This window comes from Parus major, chromosome 3 (genome assembly GCF_001522545.3).
Source record: "Parus major isolate Abel chromosome 3, Parus_major1.1, whole genome shotgun sequence".
Taxonomy (NCBI): Eukaryota; Metazoa; Chordata; class Aves; order Passeriformes; family Paridae; genus Parus; species Parus major.
This window is the reverse complement of record NC_031770.1, coordinates 31,595,866-31,612,246: the sequence shown is the minus strand read 5'-3', so window position 1 is coordinate 31,612,246 and position 16,381 is coordinate 31,595,866. Positions and strand designations below refer to the sequence as shown.

The following is a 16,381-nucleotide window of genomic DNA, read 5'->3' as shown; positions in this document are numbered from 1 at the left end:
TTGGAGCAAAGCTAACTTAGATTTCCTGAAAATTTGCCCCAGATGTGTTATGCACAGTTACATCTTAATGCCTAAAATATGTTTTCTTTTCTTGAGGTTTGCAAAGTTTCTATGTGGTATTGCTTTTCTGGATATGGGCTATTTCTGATCTGTACACCTGCACAGCTCTGGGAGAAGCCGATGGTGGTTGGTTCGGGTAAAGCTCCACAAACCTGGAGCGTCCCTGCAATTCCTCCTTTAGTTATTATCAGGCTAGCAAAGTAATGCTATATGAATCACTGTTTTTTGGTTTGGCATAAGAAATGAAACTCTCAAAATTCTGGTTTGAATTAGACACAGCATTCTTTTCAACCAGTAACAAACAATTTTATTTTTCTTTCCATTTATGCTAAAGCTTAAAAAAATATGCATGTGTGGTTTTAAGACACAGAAATGTTTCACTGGTCTTAAAATTCTAGTACATCTTTTCATCCTGAACACTGTGACCAAAGCTATTAGCCAAATTCTAACCCCTAAACTAGAAACCTAAAAAACTGAGGATTCCATCCTGCCCCGTGTTATTTGGCTATTCTTGTAGAGAGAAAAGGTAGAGAAGGGGTGTTAGCTCTTGCCACCAGCAGCTCTGGTCACCACAGTAGCACCTGCAGGCTAGGCTGGGGTAGTGGCTAAGAAGCCAGCTGGTGTCCCACAACCTTAAGGGACCCTTCTAGTGTTCCTGCTGAATTGTACATGGACAGCTGAAGCTTCACTCTGTTGCTGTTGGATGGAAAAGCACTCCTTTGACAAGGAGCAGCCAGCTGTCCCTTGCCTCCTGGAGAGTGTGTATTCCCGCCCTGAAGAATTCAGACCAGTGTTAGTACTTAGCACCTGTGAATACCACACGCTGATCACCACCCTCATGTCTGAGCTTGCCATTTGCAAAAGAATAAAAAAAAAGATCTATTTTCCCCTTAGCTTTGTAATGATTTAGATATTATGTAGGCTTAATCTCCATGGCACTTTCTTCCTCTAATTCAACCTGCAAGGATTTATATAACCAGCATTATTACAGACTAATTAAAACTAACAGTCTTCAAATGGTGTCACATACTTCTTTATACTTCCTTTGCTTGTGGCAGTGTGACAGACGGTGTTCAAGAATCCAGAGTAACTGTTCTTGTTTCCTGTTATATAAGATGCCTCCTTAAAATAGACTGCTGAGAGACTTTCTGAGTTGGTGCTTTTTTTCCTTCTCCCCAACCAGCTTCACAATATCATTGTGCTGTCAATGTGACTGCCTGTCTGTTTCTGCTATAATCTTATTTAGTCTTGGTAGAAAAGAACGTGAAAACAAGCTTTGTTTTTTGTCATTCCATGCTTTCCTGTAGCATCAGATAGAGAAGGGGAAATGGCATGGTCACATGCCCTATATTTATTCTCCTTTAGTTACTAAATGCCTTGCTCTTTGAAGTTCTCATGATAGAAAGTTTATCTGCAGCAAAGGCAGCCAGCCTCTCTCTGCTTGTGAGCCAGTTTTACTCCCAGCCAGGTGTTCAAGGGCAGATGCAATTCAGTCGTGCTTGAAAAAATTCTGTATCTTGCTTGGTAAATAATGATAGTGTAATCATGTCTTGCCCTCCTAACACACATCGTGGTAATTCCAGTTTGGCTGGCTGCCCCTCCAGCCAGCTTTCCTGGGAGCCTTCTAAGAATCATATTGATGAGCTCCACGCATGAGCTGTTTGCCTTGTGTTGCAACTTTAGGGCTTTCTGTAGTCTCCGTCTTCAAGAGAATGAATATTTTGTGCTTCCTTTTCTTTCAGCAGCAATAGAAGTTGTACATCATGGTACTGGATCCCGTCCTCAGACATGAATTGCATTTACAATTTGGAAAATGCCTGTTCCTGAAATTTGTCCAGTCCCTTAAGGTCCCATTAGTCTCAGTAGGAGCTAAAGGCATGCATCACATACCCCAGGAGATGCCTGGGTCCTTGCAAAATTGAACTTACAGAGAAAATTTATCATACATTCAGTAACAAGTGACCCAAGATTGGCCTCAGTGAGCTTTGGAGCATGATTGTATCTCTGGAGAGTCATTGAAACTGCCCCTTACATTATTGATTTGAATTTGATGTGATCAGAGTGTGTCTCCTTGCAGTGTTAGATGTGTGAAATATAACCACGCAAAAAGGTCCCACAGATACACTGTTTCTCCTGTTACTAACTGTGTCACATAGTCCATGGGTCTTCCTTCCATATCTTCATTTTCAGAGATAGGTATATAGAACAGAAAATAAATCCAAAGGGGAGTATAAATGCACTCTAGCTGGGGGAACAGAATAGCAAATGAAAGTCTAAGTTGGTGCAGTGGGCAGGAGCTAATCCTAAATAATCCTAAAATAAAGACTGTAACGTCACCCCTGTTTGGTCATTGGACTTCTGGTGATGAGCCAAATGCATTTCATCTGCCAGATGTGTTTTTGATAGTACTTGTTTAATTGAATTGATGTAACCAAAGAGAAAAACAGGTAACAGAACAGATGGAAAATAGCTACAAGAGAACTTAACAAGATGAAGGAAAAAGGAAGTCAGTCATATTGATGACTGAAAGGGAGAGATCTGTGGCCAGTCTTTGTCTGGTGCAGAGTTGTGCTGTCCCAGCTCAGGTGTGAAGCAGTGTGATGGTGTTGGCTCACACTAGCAAGGCCCCAAATTGATTCCCTGTCCTATGCTCTGCAGGGCTTTTCTTCTTTGGTTTGGACATGCAGGACTGGTGGGGTGTTGATCTGTGCAGGAAAGTGAATTTGGCTGTATTGCATGTGTGTGTGTTCATATATATATATACAAAGCTACAATTTTCCTTATGGGGCACATTTCTTCTTGCCAAAATACTTGTATTTCCTTATTCCATGCTGTTCAGGAAGAAACTGACCAGAATAAATACTTTCACACAAAGAAGGCCATTTGCTGTAACCATACCGTTGAAATTGCAGTGGGATAACTTATGTTTAGGCAGTGGTAAAAAAAGTGTATTTATGTGGCTTGTCTGTCTATATCAGCTTTGCAGTGCTTTTGCATTGTCTGCACAGAATTTATGCCTTTGGCTTTCCCACCGAAGCACCGTATCAGGGAAAATAATAAAGTTTATATTTACAAATCTGTTATGTCTTGTGGTGTAAAAAGGTTGTGTTCTCAGCTACTTCAAGCTAAAATACTTTAAACCCCTCTTGCCCCCCAACATTTGTCAGGCTTCTGAGTTGTAACACTCATTCTTGAATGACTGCTTGAATGAGGCTCCTTCAGAGATGCCCACAGTTTATGGTGATATTGCAAGTGGGTAAAACAGAAGATTTACTAAAAACAACCTGATTTTGGGGAGCATGACCTTGTGTGTGTCTGTTCACAAAGCTGTGTAGAGCCCCACTCCTTACTGCGAGTGTGATAGGTCCTGTCAAAGACAAAGGACTGGTGTCAAACCCTGTGGCTCAGTAAGAGGGTGCAGGGGGAGTTTTTTGGTTGTGAGAAATCAACGTGCTACGGCATACTGGTATCTACAAAAAGCCTTTTAGAGGGGGCTGATTGCATTTTCTGGGTAGTAGGTCACAGAAGAATCAGGATGGAAGCATGAAGGAGCAGTCTGCTTGAGGCTCCTCAGAGAGTACTGCACAGATTTGATATGAGCCCAGGAGGCATAAACTGATAAAGCTAGGCAGCTTGAATAAGTCCCAAATGGATCAATATCTTCCAGATTGAATGAAATTTTCATTTTACTCTGAAGCTTCAACAGGAATATGTTTCACTGTGAAGGACCTGGAGGATTCTTTAAGTCAAAGAGGCAAGCCCCAAATATGCCAGATCAGCTGGTAATCTTAATTTTAACTACACTGCCTAGTCAAGAAGGCTTCCATGCTCTCTTGTTTACATCAGATAAAAACATTTCAAGTGAGAGCAGAATCTTGTGATGTTGGAAATGAAATTCTGAGTTTTATTTTCTGTCCAGTTTAGGTTACTTAAAATGACTGAATATACCAAATGTGTGAGTGTGATCAAATTTCCAGAATGGAAAATAATGACTTCTCTTTCTGCAAACACAGGGTGAAGGAGCAATTGGCCTACTTGTGCCTTGTTGCAGGTGGTTGTAGTAAGGCAAAATAAACAGATTAATCTCTCTGTTATCATCTGCTCTGGAAAGCAAAGTATGCTCAATTTTTTTTTGTGTGCAGAAAGGGCTCTCTTCTTTTCCTGTCCTCTGTGTGGTATAAAAGAAATACAGTGAGAAATACAGTTTGTATCTAATTCTTAGAGGGACCCATGTACATTTTAAGAATCAAAAGATTTTTGTGGGTAGTGTTACCCCTTGTATTTGTAATATCTACCATGGACCCAGGACACTCAGAGACTGCAGTTCTTTTGGTGTTATGGAAGAGCAGAAAAGATCCTTTTTATTTCCCCTGATATCCCTCCTCCCTGCACCCCTCACTCTCAGTTGTATTTCAGCAATATTCAACAAGAGTTAGTGGCACTTTATTCAGGTGGAACCGAGCTGAAAATATTGGTGCTATCGACAAATCACAAAAGAGTTTGATAGTAAGTAAAATCAGTCAACAAATACATTTTCCTGCCTTTTTTATATGAGATAGGATGAGTTTAGAGAAACATTTTTGCATAAAATTTTAAGCCATTTAAAATAACTTATTTTTCTACTTGTAGAGGTATTTTCAAAAATTTGCTTTTGCTAAGAAACAAACTTTTTCAGTGTAACAGATTGTACAACTATCTGAGAAGTGCCCTGAGAACTGAAAATTAATTTGCTTTCGCAGAAATTTGAACAGGTGATAAGCAAAAAGCTGCAGATTAAAGACTTTATGTCATAAATTCTGCTTTTTCGGTGCCTGTGCCACACATCTGTACAGTTCAATTCTTCCCGGCAGTGCCTTACTACTCTGTGTATTGTATTTAATTTTATGGTCTTTTTTGAATTTCACTTTACTGGAAATAGAAAAAAAAAGAACAAAAGGTTTGTTTTAAAAATATTGGTAATTGCCAGCACTAATAGTGTTTTCCAGTTTCATAATTTTTCATAATCATTCTGCAGCATGATTAAAGTAGGTTAAATATTAAGGTCAGCTCCCAAAGGAGGTGGGGTCCAAGCCAGCAGAATGCTGAGCATTCCTTCAAGAGGCTGGGCACACAGGACTTCCTCTGCAAATGGTAGGATATGAGGACATTTAGTATTGTGTAGAATTACTGCCTGAGTCTTCAGTAGATAGAGAGAGAAGGTCTTATCACAATACATTGAAGGTGATGTGGGTAAAATCTGTGTCAATTTTTTATCTCACCAAGAAATGTGGATTTCATTCAAGCTAAATTCATCAGCTTCTGCTGATTAGCTAATGTCCTGCCAGAAAGCAAACAATAACCAAGAAGTTTTTTAATGTGTTTTGGTTACAGTCTTGAAAAAAGAAGTAGCTATTACCCTTTTCAGTTTGGAATTGTAGTTTGACATTTCTTCACTTACATTAATATTTTAGAAATTAAAACCTTAATTTTGAATTTCATAAATTTCTGAGACTGGTGCCAAGTGATTCTGTTGAAAATTTTCAGAGACTGTACATTTTGAAAGAAAAAATAAACATTTCTTTCATAGCATCATTGAATCATGGGACCTCAAAGGCCCCTCAGGATGTTTCTACCAACTTCCTGCTCAAAGCAGGCTCGGCTCTGAGATCAGACACACTGCCCAGGCCTTTACCCATTTGGGTCTTAAGCTTCCCCAAGCCCAGAATCTTCACAGTGTTGCTTGGCTGCCCTCAGGATGAAAAAGCTTTTCCTTATACTGTGTCCAAACTCCTCTTGCTTCAACATATGCCTACTAGCTCTTGTTCTCCTTCTATAACCTGGTATGGAGGGCAAGTCCATCATCTGGGTACCCTCCCTGTCGATACTGGTGGGGATGCTGTTAGGCATCTCCAAAACCACTGTAACTATTTGTGTGAATCTGCCAAGAAAATATAGATGAATTTATTATTTCCCACCATTCATGATTTTCTTTGTGCTTCAGCCCATCTCTAGGAGGCTGGGACCATAAAAATTCTTTCTTTTGTCAACTTTGCTTATAAGCTGTTCTAACTGGACTGATTTTAGTTTGCTAAGAAGAGGACCACAGCACTGGATCTTAGCATGTTATTTATAGTAATTGTTGTAGTCTGCAGTAGCTGGAAACAGCTTGTATCAAAGAATTATCACCATCTCATGGCAAAACTAACAGGAACTCTTAGAGGAAATATTTTTTACTGTGACAGGAGATGGCTTGTCAGAGCTGGGCTTAAGTGCATTGAATTTCAGTGCATCTGCATTGTCAGAATAATTTACCGTTTGTATGCTGGTGTTATTTTAAATGTGCTGACCTCAAAAATATTGATGAGGCAAAACCCCCTGTAAAACATACCTGCCTTTTAACCTTTTTATGGTTCTGCCAACCGGAAAGTTAAACAATGACAAAATGGACTGTGAATCTGTGTGCTGGCTGCTTTTTCTCCTGGTGTTATGAGAGGTTTTTGCTGAACGGGACAGATATGAAGCAGAATAGCTTTCTGCACAGTATGTGGTCAGGCTTTAGCATTCAAGGTAATAGAATAACTGTAATCGTATAAGCTCCATAAAACTTACAGCTAAAGAATTTTCTTTATGTGATTTTGAGGACTGTTATTAAATGGCCAGTGGTTTGTGGGCCCCACATTGCAAGGCTCCTGCTAGTCATGTTTTTGTGCTGTCACAGCTGCTCATGAGGAGAGTCAGCTAGGGGCTGAATAACCAGGAGTCCAGTCCAATGGTTCGGCATTTCCTTTGTTATCTCAGACATAGGGAAAATCTGCCAGCTATTACTTAGGGAACTTTCATGAGAAGTCAGTGTACCTGTACATCTATACCTTTAATAGTTTAGTTAACAGCTGTAAGGTCTGTGTATATTTCTGGTTGTGCACAATAACAATAGAAAGATAAAACAGTGCACAGCTCCCTCCTTGTTACTTTGTGGCAAGGCTGGTGCCTTGCAAAATAAATTGTCGATATAAATAGGCAATACTTCTTAATACCCTTGGAAGATACTAGAGCCCTTGCCCTCAGCTCTGTGACTAAAATAAGGGCTACTCTGGTCTGAAAATGAGTTGTCAAATGACCATGGTGGTAAGTGATAAATACATTTGAATGAATCTAAGTTGTAGTAAATGTCTGGTTTTCTTCCTATATTAAACTACTGCTAAACATCTTTATTTTTTCCAAGTATAATGGGTCAGCTTGCTTCATGCATTAAGCATGCAGTGACACATATCCAGTTGATCCTCAGAGCTTTCCAAGAAAAGAATAATGTTAGCAGTGTCATCTGTCTGACTACCATTTTTTATAAAACCTTTTTTTCATAGAGAAAAATAAGTTAGGTTAATAGTAGAAACAACCTTTCCCCACTCATTTAAAAAATCAGATAGTTATTTCTCTTCTTTGTTTGATTGCTGAGCATTTTTCATACGGTTGGGTTCTTCTGCTGGTTACCAAATTTTATTTTTTTCTCTAAAAATGCAGGTTAATTATGTTTGTTTGCAGTCAGTAACATCAGAAAAAGTGAATCTGGTCATTTTTATCATGTGTGTGACCACTACCTTGGTCTGTAATGCCTGAAATTTAGGAACCATACTAAGAAGAGAGGAGAATGAGGAGAAAAAAGAAAACAAAGTAATCAGAAATGATCTTTCTCTAGCTAAAGATATCAAGATATTGAGTCAAGATGTACTTTTCTCAATAGGTACTATTGAAGGACAGGGGCATGTTCTCTTGTAGAAATTCCAAATATGCTGGTTCATTTAAGTTATGTTTTTTGCCAACATTACCTTTATGCATGAGTGATAATGAAAGATCCTTTTGCCAAAGGCAAAAAGGCATCTGTCACCAAATCAGTTTTCCAGGAACTTCTAGGTTAGATAAAAAGTTATCTGCTGGAATACAGTGCTACCTGGTAAAGAGAATGTTGTGAATCAAACAGAAATGACATGAAAAGGGGTTTGTTTCAGATCATAATATCTGATAATAGCCTTCTCTGAAATAATATCCTTAATATCCTTCTCTGAAACTGGGAGTATCCCTCAAATAGCAGCTGTGTAGAATATGAGTCCTCTGTCCCACAGTACAGTCGTGTTTCTACACAACTTTGAGCTTCTCATTAAGCTATTGGTCTGCAAACATATTCCTCGTCTTTGTTTCAGTGCAATTTAAGAGCAGCTCTGTTGCCAGTGAATTTACTCAACCTTGAAGCTGATAAAAGAGCATTTCTGTGCTGTTAATTTCAGTGAGTTTGCCTGTGTGCCTTAGCTTCTGTAAGACCTATCCTGAATAAAGTTTGAAGTCCTATTTTGACTCTTTTAGAATTAAATGAGTTAAAAATAATGAGTTTCTTGGAAGTTATACAATATTCATGGGGAGAGTGCAGTCACTGAAGCACTGTGGCCAAAATATCTGAACTGCCACCCAAGATGTGAAAGATTACAGCCTGGGACAGCTTTATTGTTGCTGTGAAATTGAATGCATGCATAAAAATAAAGAGAACAATACAGGGCAAGTGTTTACTGGGCATTAGAGAGATGTTTATTATACCTTCTACAATATAAGCAGAAAGTTCAAATTATCTCCAGATTTTAAAGGCATTGTAAAATAATTAAACACAAATACTAAGAATCTTACTGGAACTACAAATCCTGAAAATGTTCCTCTGAGGATTTTTATTTCATTCCTTACATATCTTACTAGGCTGCAACACCACAGCTCTGGGTTTGGCCACTCCAAGAATTAAGGTGGAATAAAGTTGTCCTGATTCTTGTTTATAGCTTGTAGCTTCCTGTTACAAGGCAGGGAATGAGGACTGAGAAGGGACATGGCAAGCCAGCTGCAAGATTTATCACTCTGTCTTCTTGCTTTCACTCTGGGTGAGAAAAACTGTTCCATGTAGAGATATGAGGAAAAGCTCTTGGAGGCTGTTTTTGCTTCTTGAACAAGCTTCCCAGGTGGTACCCCTGGTTCACAGCAGATGGTGGAGGGGTGGCAGAGCAAGCTGTTAGCTTGTGGGCTAAACATCCTCTAAAGCATTTTTCTGCTCTTTGCTTTAGGAGATGCAAGGTAACGCATGGCACAGAGGAAGCCATGGATCCTGGCCAATTCATTGCCCTCTAGATAGAAATATGAGATTTATATGAAACCGCATTTCATACCACATGCCTCAGATTTTAAGGCTGGGAAAGACCATGCCATAGTAATTCAGGCATATTAGCCATGTCAAATAAGTATGATTTAAAACTCACTTGGCACAAGCCAATTTAGGAGGTTAAAGCAGTAGCAGCCAAACCAAAAAAAAAAAAAAATCTGAGAAAAGAAGCAGGAGAGGGAAAGGAAGTTTGCAGACAGGGCAGTGGCAGGTGTGGGGGTCTCCCCTTTCTGTGGTCATAGTCAGGTCAACGTGGCTGTAATGTCGCCTTACTGTGCCTGCATCACCTCTGCGGTGAATTCTATTTCTTCCTTCTTTCTATGGAGGAAATAGAATCAAGTTTGGTGAAAATTCAGAGAAGGTAGGTTAGATCCCTATAATCAGAAAATGTGAACATCCCATTTAGTGCACTCTGTCCAGTTTGTATGGGCAGCATATAGATGATATAATTCAGTAATAAAAGATCCTGGAGGAAACACTGTTTAGTGACCCCGTGTGACTGAAAATAAAGACTGTATTTTCTCACAGAAAAGGAATCTGCATGGTCGTAAATTTCCTGTATCCCGTTGGTTTTTACCTTCCAGCTACATGAAGACTTGTATATGACATAATGACTCATTTAATATAAACGTATTTACCCAGAGCAGAAAATACACTTGGAAACCATGTTGGCAAATGTTTGAGTTGGAAATAATCAAAACTAATGGCAGAATTCCAGTATACCTTTGTTTGACATTGTTCCAGTGTCCTGGTTTAACCCCAACCAGCAGCCAAGCTGCAAGCAGCCACTCGGCCTCTCTCCCACCAGTGGGACTGGGAAGAGAATAGTAAAAGTGAGAAGATTTGTGCATTGAGATAAAGACAGTTTAATAGGGAAATCAAAAGCCACACACAGAGGCAAAGCAAAACAAGGAGTTAGTTCAGTGGTTCCCATAGGCAGGCAGGTGTTCAGCCATCTCCAGGAGAGCAGGGCCCTATCACAAGTAATGGTCACTTTGTAAGACAAACACAAACATTCTGAGCATTCCACCCCTTCCTTCTTCTTCCCCCACTTTATATCCTGAGCATGGAGTCATTCAGTTTGGAATACCCCTTTGGTCAGTTTGGATCACCTGTCCCAGCTGTGTCTCCTCCCAGCCTCTCGTGCACCCCCAGCCTTCTCACCAGTGTGGCTGTAGGAAAAGCAGCAAAGGCCTTGGCTCTGTGTAAGCCCTGCTCAGCAAAAACAAAAACATCTCTGTATTATCAACTCTGTGTTTGGTACAAACCCAATACACAGCCCCACACCAGCCACCGGGAAGAAAATTACCTCTACCACAGCTGAAACCAGCACAGTCAGTTAATCAAAACACTACAGTGATTACATTTTACTTTGTAGGTGACAGGCAAAAACTTCTGCTTTTTTCTGCAGAAAGAATTATATCTTGTGTTAAAAAAAAGAAAGAAGAAAGAGAACATAAATACAGCTGTTGCTTTGAGGGTGTGGCTGGATAATAATGTCTTTTGCTTATAGGGGTTCAACCTGAGACCGTAGGATATGACTGTTTCATGCTGGGCAACCAACACTGCTGATCACAAACATAAAGATCTATTTTATAACTGGGTGATACAGCTGCACAAATATGCTTAGAGAGTTTGCTCAGAAGATTGATTTCCAAACTAAACTTCCATCTATTTTCCAATGTACATTAAGATACAGCAGCAAGACAGTTTTGGGTAAGTAAAGGTAGTGTTTTAATTGCTAGGGAAGGTCATTAACCTGCTTTGGGCTTGTCAAATCGAGTGGTCAAAGTGTCAAATCAAGTGCCAAATCAAGGTTCTGGTAAGCCATCCCTTGCACAGATAAAGTTCATCCCTTAGTCCTTGAATGGTGTACCCAGCCAAGAATATTTTTATTATAGAATGGAATGTATATCTCCAAATAAAGAAGAAAAATAGATTTTTAGTTCAAATTAGAATTGTAAATATTTACAACAAAGGTAGTTAATACATGGCTGTTCAGCATCCACAGCTTGTGAGTAATTTCCTCTGTGGAAAATAGGATATGCAAATGAAATTTCAGTTCCTATTTTGGCAGAGAAACTGATATGCCAGCTCAGTAGCCTCTACGATGGATTTTTTTTTTTTTCCAATGGTAATAAGTACTGAATGCATCTTAGTGTAGTATGAACATTCAGTAGGGAATAATTACGCAGAGAGATACACCTAAGGAAATCTCTTCAGATGTCACTGATGATGGAGTGTGTCAGTCAGTGTTACTTATCAATGATCTTTGCTGACACAAGAGTGAATAATATTTTAAGTATCCACTTAATGTTCCACCTTCTTCTGGATCTAATGAACCCAGTGGGCCTACTGACCTCTACTTTGACAGTCCTAAAGTTTTAACTTTGTCTTGGATGATGTGTTGCTGATATAAAAAAAAATTCTTTTATCAACCTAAACAACTTTCCCTTGAATTTTATTAGCATTAATTTAGAAGCCTGTGTTTGAAAATCCCAACCTGCTTGTAAAGTTTTAAGGGGAAAATAAAAAATCACCCTTTCTGCATAGGTGGGGTGCGAAAACTATTCTGACTGCCCAAAGATACACATCTTTCAACTTTTATTTTAAAAAATAAAAAGCTGAAAAAGTCCTTTCAAAAAATTATCTCAGTCTTTGCTATGGATCAGGTGGACTTTCAAAGCAATTCCCCTTTCTTGCCAGGGCTATGTATTAGTTTTATTTGGGCTTTACTTTAATCAGCTTTCTAATGTCCCTCCTGTAATTTTAGCTCCTGATCTTGTGATTATTTCCTCTGCCAGAAATATTGTAAGCCTTCAAAAAGTCTCCAGATGCTTGTTTGCATCAGGACTCTCAGGAAAGAAATAGTCCAAATTATCTGAAGGCGTTAATCCAAAGTATATTAGCTAAACTGGATTAAATATGCATTCTTTTGGAAGGTAATTCAGTAAAATGACATTAGAGACAGTTCTGCTGTGAATGAGTATGTTCACACAGTGGTCTAATGCAGTTTAAATTATGCCCTTCGAAAATTGAATTTGGATCAAGTTCCTTGTGTGTCTCTGTGGACATAATCCCTACCACAGCCATACCACACACAGTGGAGAAGTGGTTTGCAATGCACTGGAGACCCCTGCACACCCCTGCATATTCCATAGCTGATATCACTTGGCTCAAGTGGGAGCTAATATAACCTGGAGTACGATCAGCTTATTGTCAGTACATAAAGCCATGCTGCCATCACTGCCATCACCACTACTGCAGCAGTATGCAGAGTCTCAAGTGGAAATCAGAGCCCTATTATACTAGATATTAAATGAAAAAAAATAAAATAGCTGGCTCCTGTGCAAAGAGCAGAGCCTAAACAGCTGCTGGAGGAGCTATGCAGGCTGTGAGCTTCACTGCCCTCTGTCCAGACTGGTGCTTTGCCTGAGGAGTCTGGTGATCCAGAGAGCCTGCATGAGAGAGCCAGGCTTCTGACTTGCCTGGAAAGGTAAAACATGAATTTCTAACCTGTGGTAGATCACAGGGCCAAATCAGTAGCAGCTGGCTTGAACAGCTGTGTTTGGAGCAATGCTAGCCACTCAGGCTGAAGGCTTTTGCTCACACAAGTGTACTCACAAGAAAGCCACACTACGTAGTTGTCTCATATTGCAGCCAATGTATGGTTCAGCTATCCTCTTCCCAGTTAAATGCTCTGGGAGTTACCTGATGCTTATTGCCTTTTTGATCCCCTTCAAAATTCAGTCCAGTCTGATAGGGCTTGTAAGTGATTCTGTAGCCTGCCATGCATTGATTTCTCCTACACGGGGGAAAAACAGACAACCCCATAAAGTATTTCATTGTTTTTCATACATTTTGCCAATCACAGGCCAAAAATATAAGGAAAATGCAGGTTATTCCATTTGTATACCATCTCATAGGTTATAACTGTCAAACTTTAATATAGTTCCAAGATTTTGAAAAGGCCAGGTACCCCCAAGAATGTGTTTTCTTTAAGAAAATGTTGGCTGTGTGCTTGGTTGGGTCAAGAAGTGGTTTGTATTACACTGTCAGCTTTGTAAAAGGAACAGCGAATTCTGGAGGAGCATTTAGTGCCAAGAGGGATAATGGCTCTGTCAGTCAATTCAGGAAACAGCTTTTAGGAAATATATTTTCACCAGGTTCATGGTGAAAATGAGTCAGTGAGACCAGACAGATGACCATAGTGGATGGAGCCACAGTCCTTTCAGACTGGACTAATGAGCTTGACCACAGGGGTAAAGCTTTCAGTATGTTTGACCAACATTTACATTTTCAGTTGTTGCACACAGAGTACAAGACTTCCCTTAAAATCGTTTTATAGTGAAACTAAAATGTACAGACAATCTTAATTCAGCATGGACAACTTCATAAAAGTGTTAGTGATGGACAGTGTGGAAGCTGAAATAATTAGAATGTTGCAAGGAAATGAAAAAATGGCTTTGACTAACACATTTTGAGTATGTTTGCTATGAAAAAGAAAGTGTATGCTTAAATGAGAGGAAATGGTTATGAACTGCAGTCTTTAGGTAAAAGTAAAGAGAAAGGACAAGGAGGTGGTACAGAAACTTCTGAGTTCTAATTCTGTTTCAGGTCATTTAAAATCTCCTAATGTTTTTCTTTCATTGGAAATGAATTTATCTGGAAGTGCTTTGCACTTGGCATAGGCTAAAAGAACACACCCTGGTGCTGCACATAGAGTACTTGTGACCAGCTGCCATATGGCAATGTCATACCAAGCAGTATTTTGTCCATGCGGCTGAGACACCTGATACAAACACAGGTTCCTTGCATACTGAAATATGTGTGTATATATTCAGTCTTTCTTCCCTGACTCCTTTGGGTAAAATGATGTAATTCCTTTTGTAAATTTTGAGTTGTATAATATAAACTGACACCAGTATAATGGAGCTAAAGCTTCTTAAAACTTGGAAGGATTTAGAATTATTGGTCTTGAGTGATGCACTTCAGCAAGATAAGGAGAGCTACTGTCAGCACAGATTGCTTTTTTACATATATTAAGTCCCAATTTGTCTGCCAAAGCAAACACAATTTTTCTATCCATCTCTCCTTTGAGTTGGTAGTCCTGCTGACCTGCTCCATTTAAACTGCTCTGTTTTGCAGAAGGGAAACCATGGGACAACATGATTAATATTGATGTTATCCCTGGCAGTGCAGGATGCATAAGTGTTGGGACAAACCAGCTGCACCAAAGACTTGAATGTTGCATTATCTCTGAAAACAAAACATTTTGCAAAACAAAAGTACTGAATGTTTCTGCTCCAGAAAAGCTTAGCCTTTTAATCAAACTCTATACAAACTTCTTATACACACACTTATCTGAGAATTCTGTAATAAAAGCAGTCTTCACTGTTTCCCCTGCTTAGTGGTTAATGCAGCTGGAGTCTGTATGATTGTCTCCATCTCATCACAAACAGCAGTATTTTCATTGGTCAACATTTGTTCAGCTTTGAGACTGGCTTGTTTAAAGAATTGATAAAAATTTTGAACAGCTAGTGCTAGGATTCTTACACCTCAGCAGAATCATCTGAGCATTTATCACTAATTAACTCTACACAAGTATTCATTTTCAAATCAGTGACCCATGCATGAGACACAATTCTGTGTGAATCTTTCATAATTTTAAAATAGCAATTGCCATATAGCTCATCGGTTTGGGTTTGGAGCTTTCTTGCAGGCTGAATTGCTTCAACAGATAAAATAGTGACAGAGGCCTGATTGTCACCCTACTTAATGAAAACTAAATTTGGAGCAACTTTGTGGTCAATGGCATTAAAATAGTACTAAGGAGTGAAGAACAAGAATTATAAAACTATCAGGATCAATGAGGTCAAAATTGAGAGCCTACATAACTTGATAAATATTTTTACTTGTTCTTGTTGGTGAGTTCAAAGTTGTTTTAGCTTGCTGTTGTCATTTTTCCCACAGAGCTGCTCAGAAATTGAACCTGTCTTCCAAAAAGAAGAAGCACAGGCCTTCTGCATCATCTGTTCCTGAATCTCCTCTCTTCTCTACCTGCTTCAGCAGTATCCTTCAAACTTCCCCACCCCCTGCACCACCTTGTTTGTTGAGGGCAGTCAGCAAAGTGAAAGACACTCCTGGCTTGGGCAAGGTAGGCTTTGCAAATATTACTAAAATACTGATTTTCTTTGGGAGATTTTATCCTTGTGCAAAACATTAAGGGAATTGGAAAACCATGTCCTTTCTCAGTTGGCATTGCTGTAGCTGGTCCCTGAGCATGAATAAAAAGGCCTAACAACTAAACTAATGCAAGTGAATTTCTAATAAAGTTAAAGTTGACTTAGGCCTAATTGTGCAGCAGTAATACATTCAGAGCCCAGCTACACTCATTCACCTGCACTGGGACCACAGTGCTACTAGGTGGAGTTAATGTCCATTCTGCCAGGAGGTAATATCCATGCTGGGTTTCAGGAGTAGTTGTCTCTGTGGCTATGTGTAAGCTGCACAGCTGTTGCTTGCTATGGCATATTTTGTGTTCCTGATCCCTTTGCTTTCCAGACTGGTATCTTGGCTGGACACACTGTAATTTGCTTCTGGTTCATGTTTGCTTGCTTTCTTTGAGTACATTTACCTGAAAAAAATCTGTGCTGCTGATGATAAATTGCTCCTTTTTCCTTCTGTCATGTTATTTTCTCGCATTCTGCATAATCATTCCCTCTTAAAATGCTGTTTAGGTGCACACTTACATTGAGGCGATGAAGGAGGTGAGTATATAGTTTGCTGTTGCTTTGTAGTTTGTCTGAGTGGCCCTTCCCTTTCTCCTTGTTACAATTGGAGGGTCTGGCATATTACATCTGGGAGTATGTGCATGCAATTGCTGAGAAAAGCAGTTTGCTTTAATCAAGGTAGTTTCTTATGCAAGCATCTGTGTGCATGGCTTTTCCATATTCCTTGAATACTAAGCAATGACAATGAATTTGGTGAATGTTCTGCTTAGAAGAGAAATTTTAATGTGTGATCTAGGACTGCTGAACATAGGATGGGCTTCAGAACTTCCACTGCTGAGTTTGGATACTTACTTTCTTATATTGTGCAGTTCCAGGGTTTCCATTATCCATTTCTTTCGTGGCTGGTTTAATGTCTGTTTGA

At 39.4% G+C, this 16,381-nt stretch overlaps 1 protein-coding gene across 1 annotated transcript in view; it reads left to right on the top strand.

Moving 5' to 3' along the window:
• Positions 1–16,381, top strand: part of KIF26B (kinesin family member 26B) — a 278,295-nt gene that overhangs the window by 156,693 nt on the left and 105,221 nt on the right. The window contains exon 5 of the mRNA XM_015623243.3: positions 15,200–15,383. Coding sequence (XP_015478729.1) covers positions 15,200–15,383 — 184 coding nt within the window. The remainder of the gene's footprint in view (positions 1–15,199; positions 15,384–16,381) is intronic.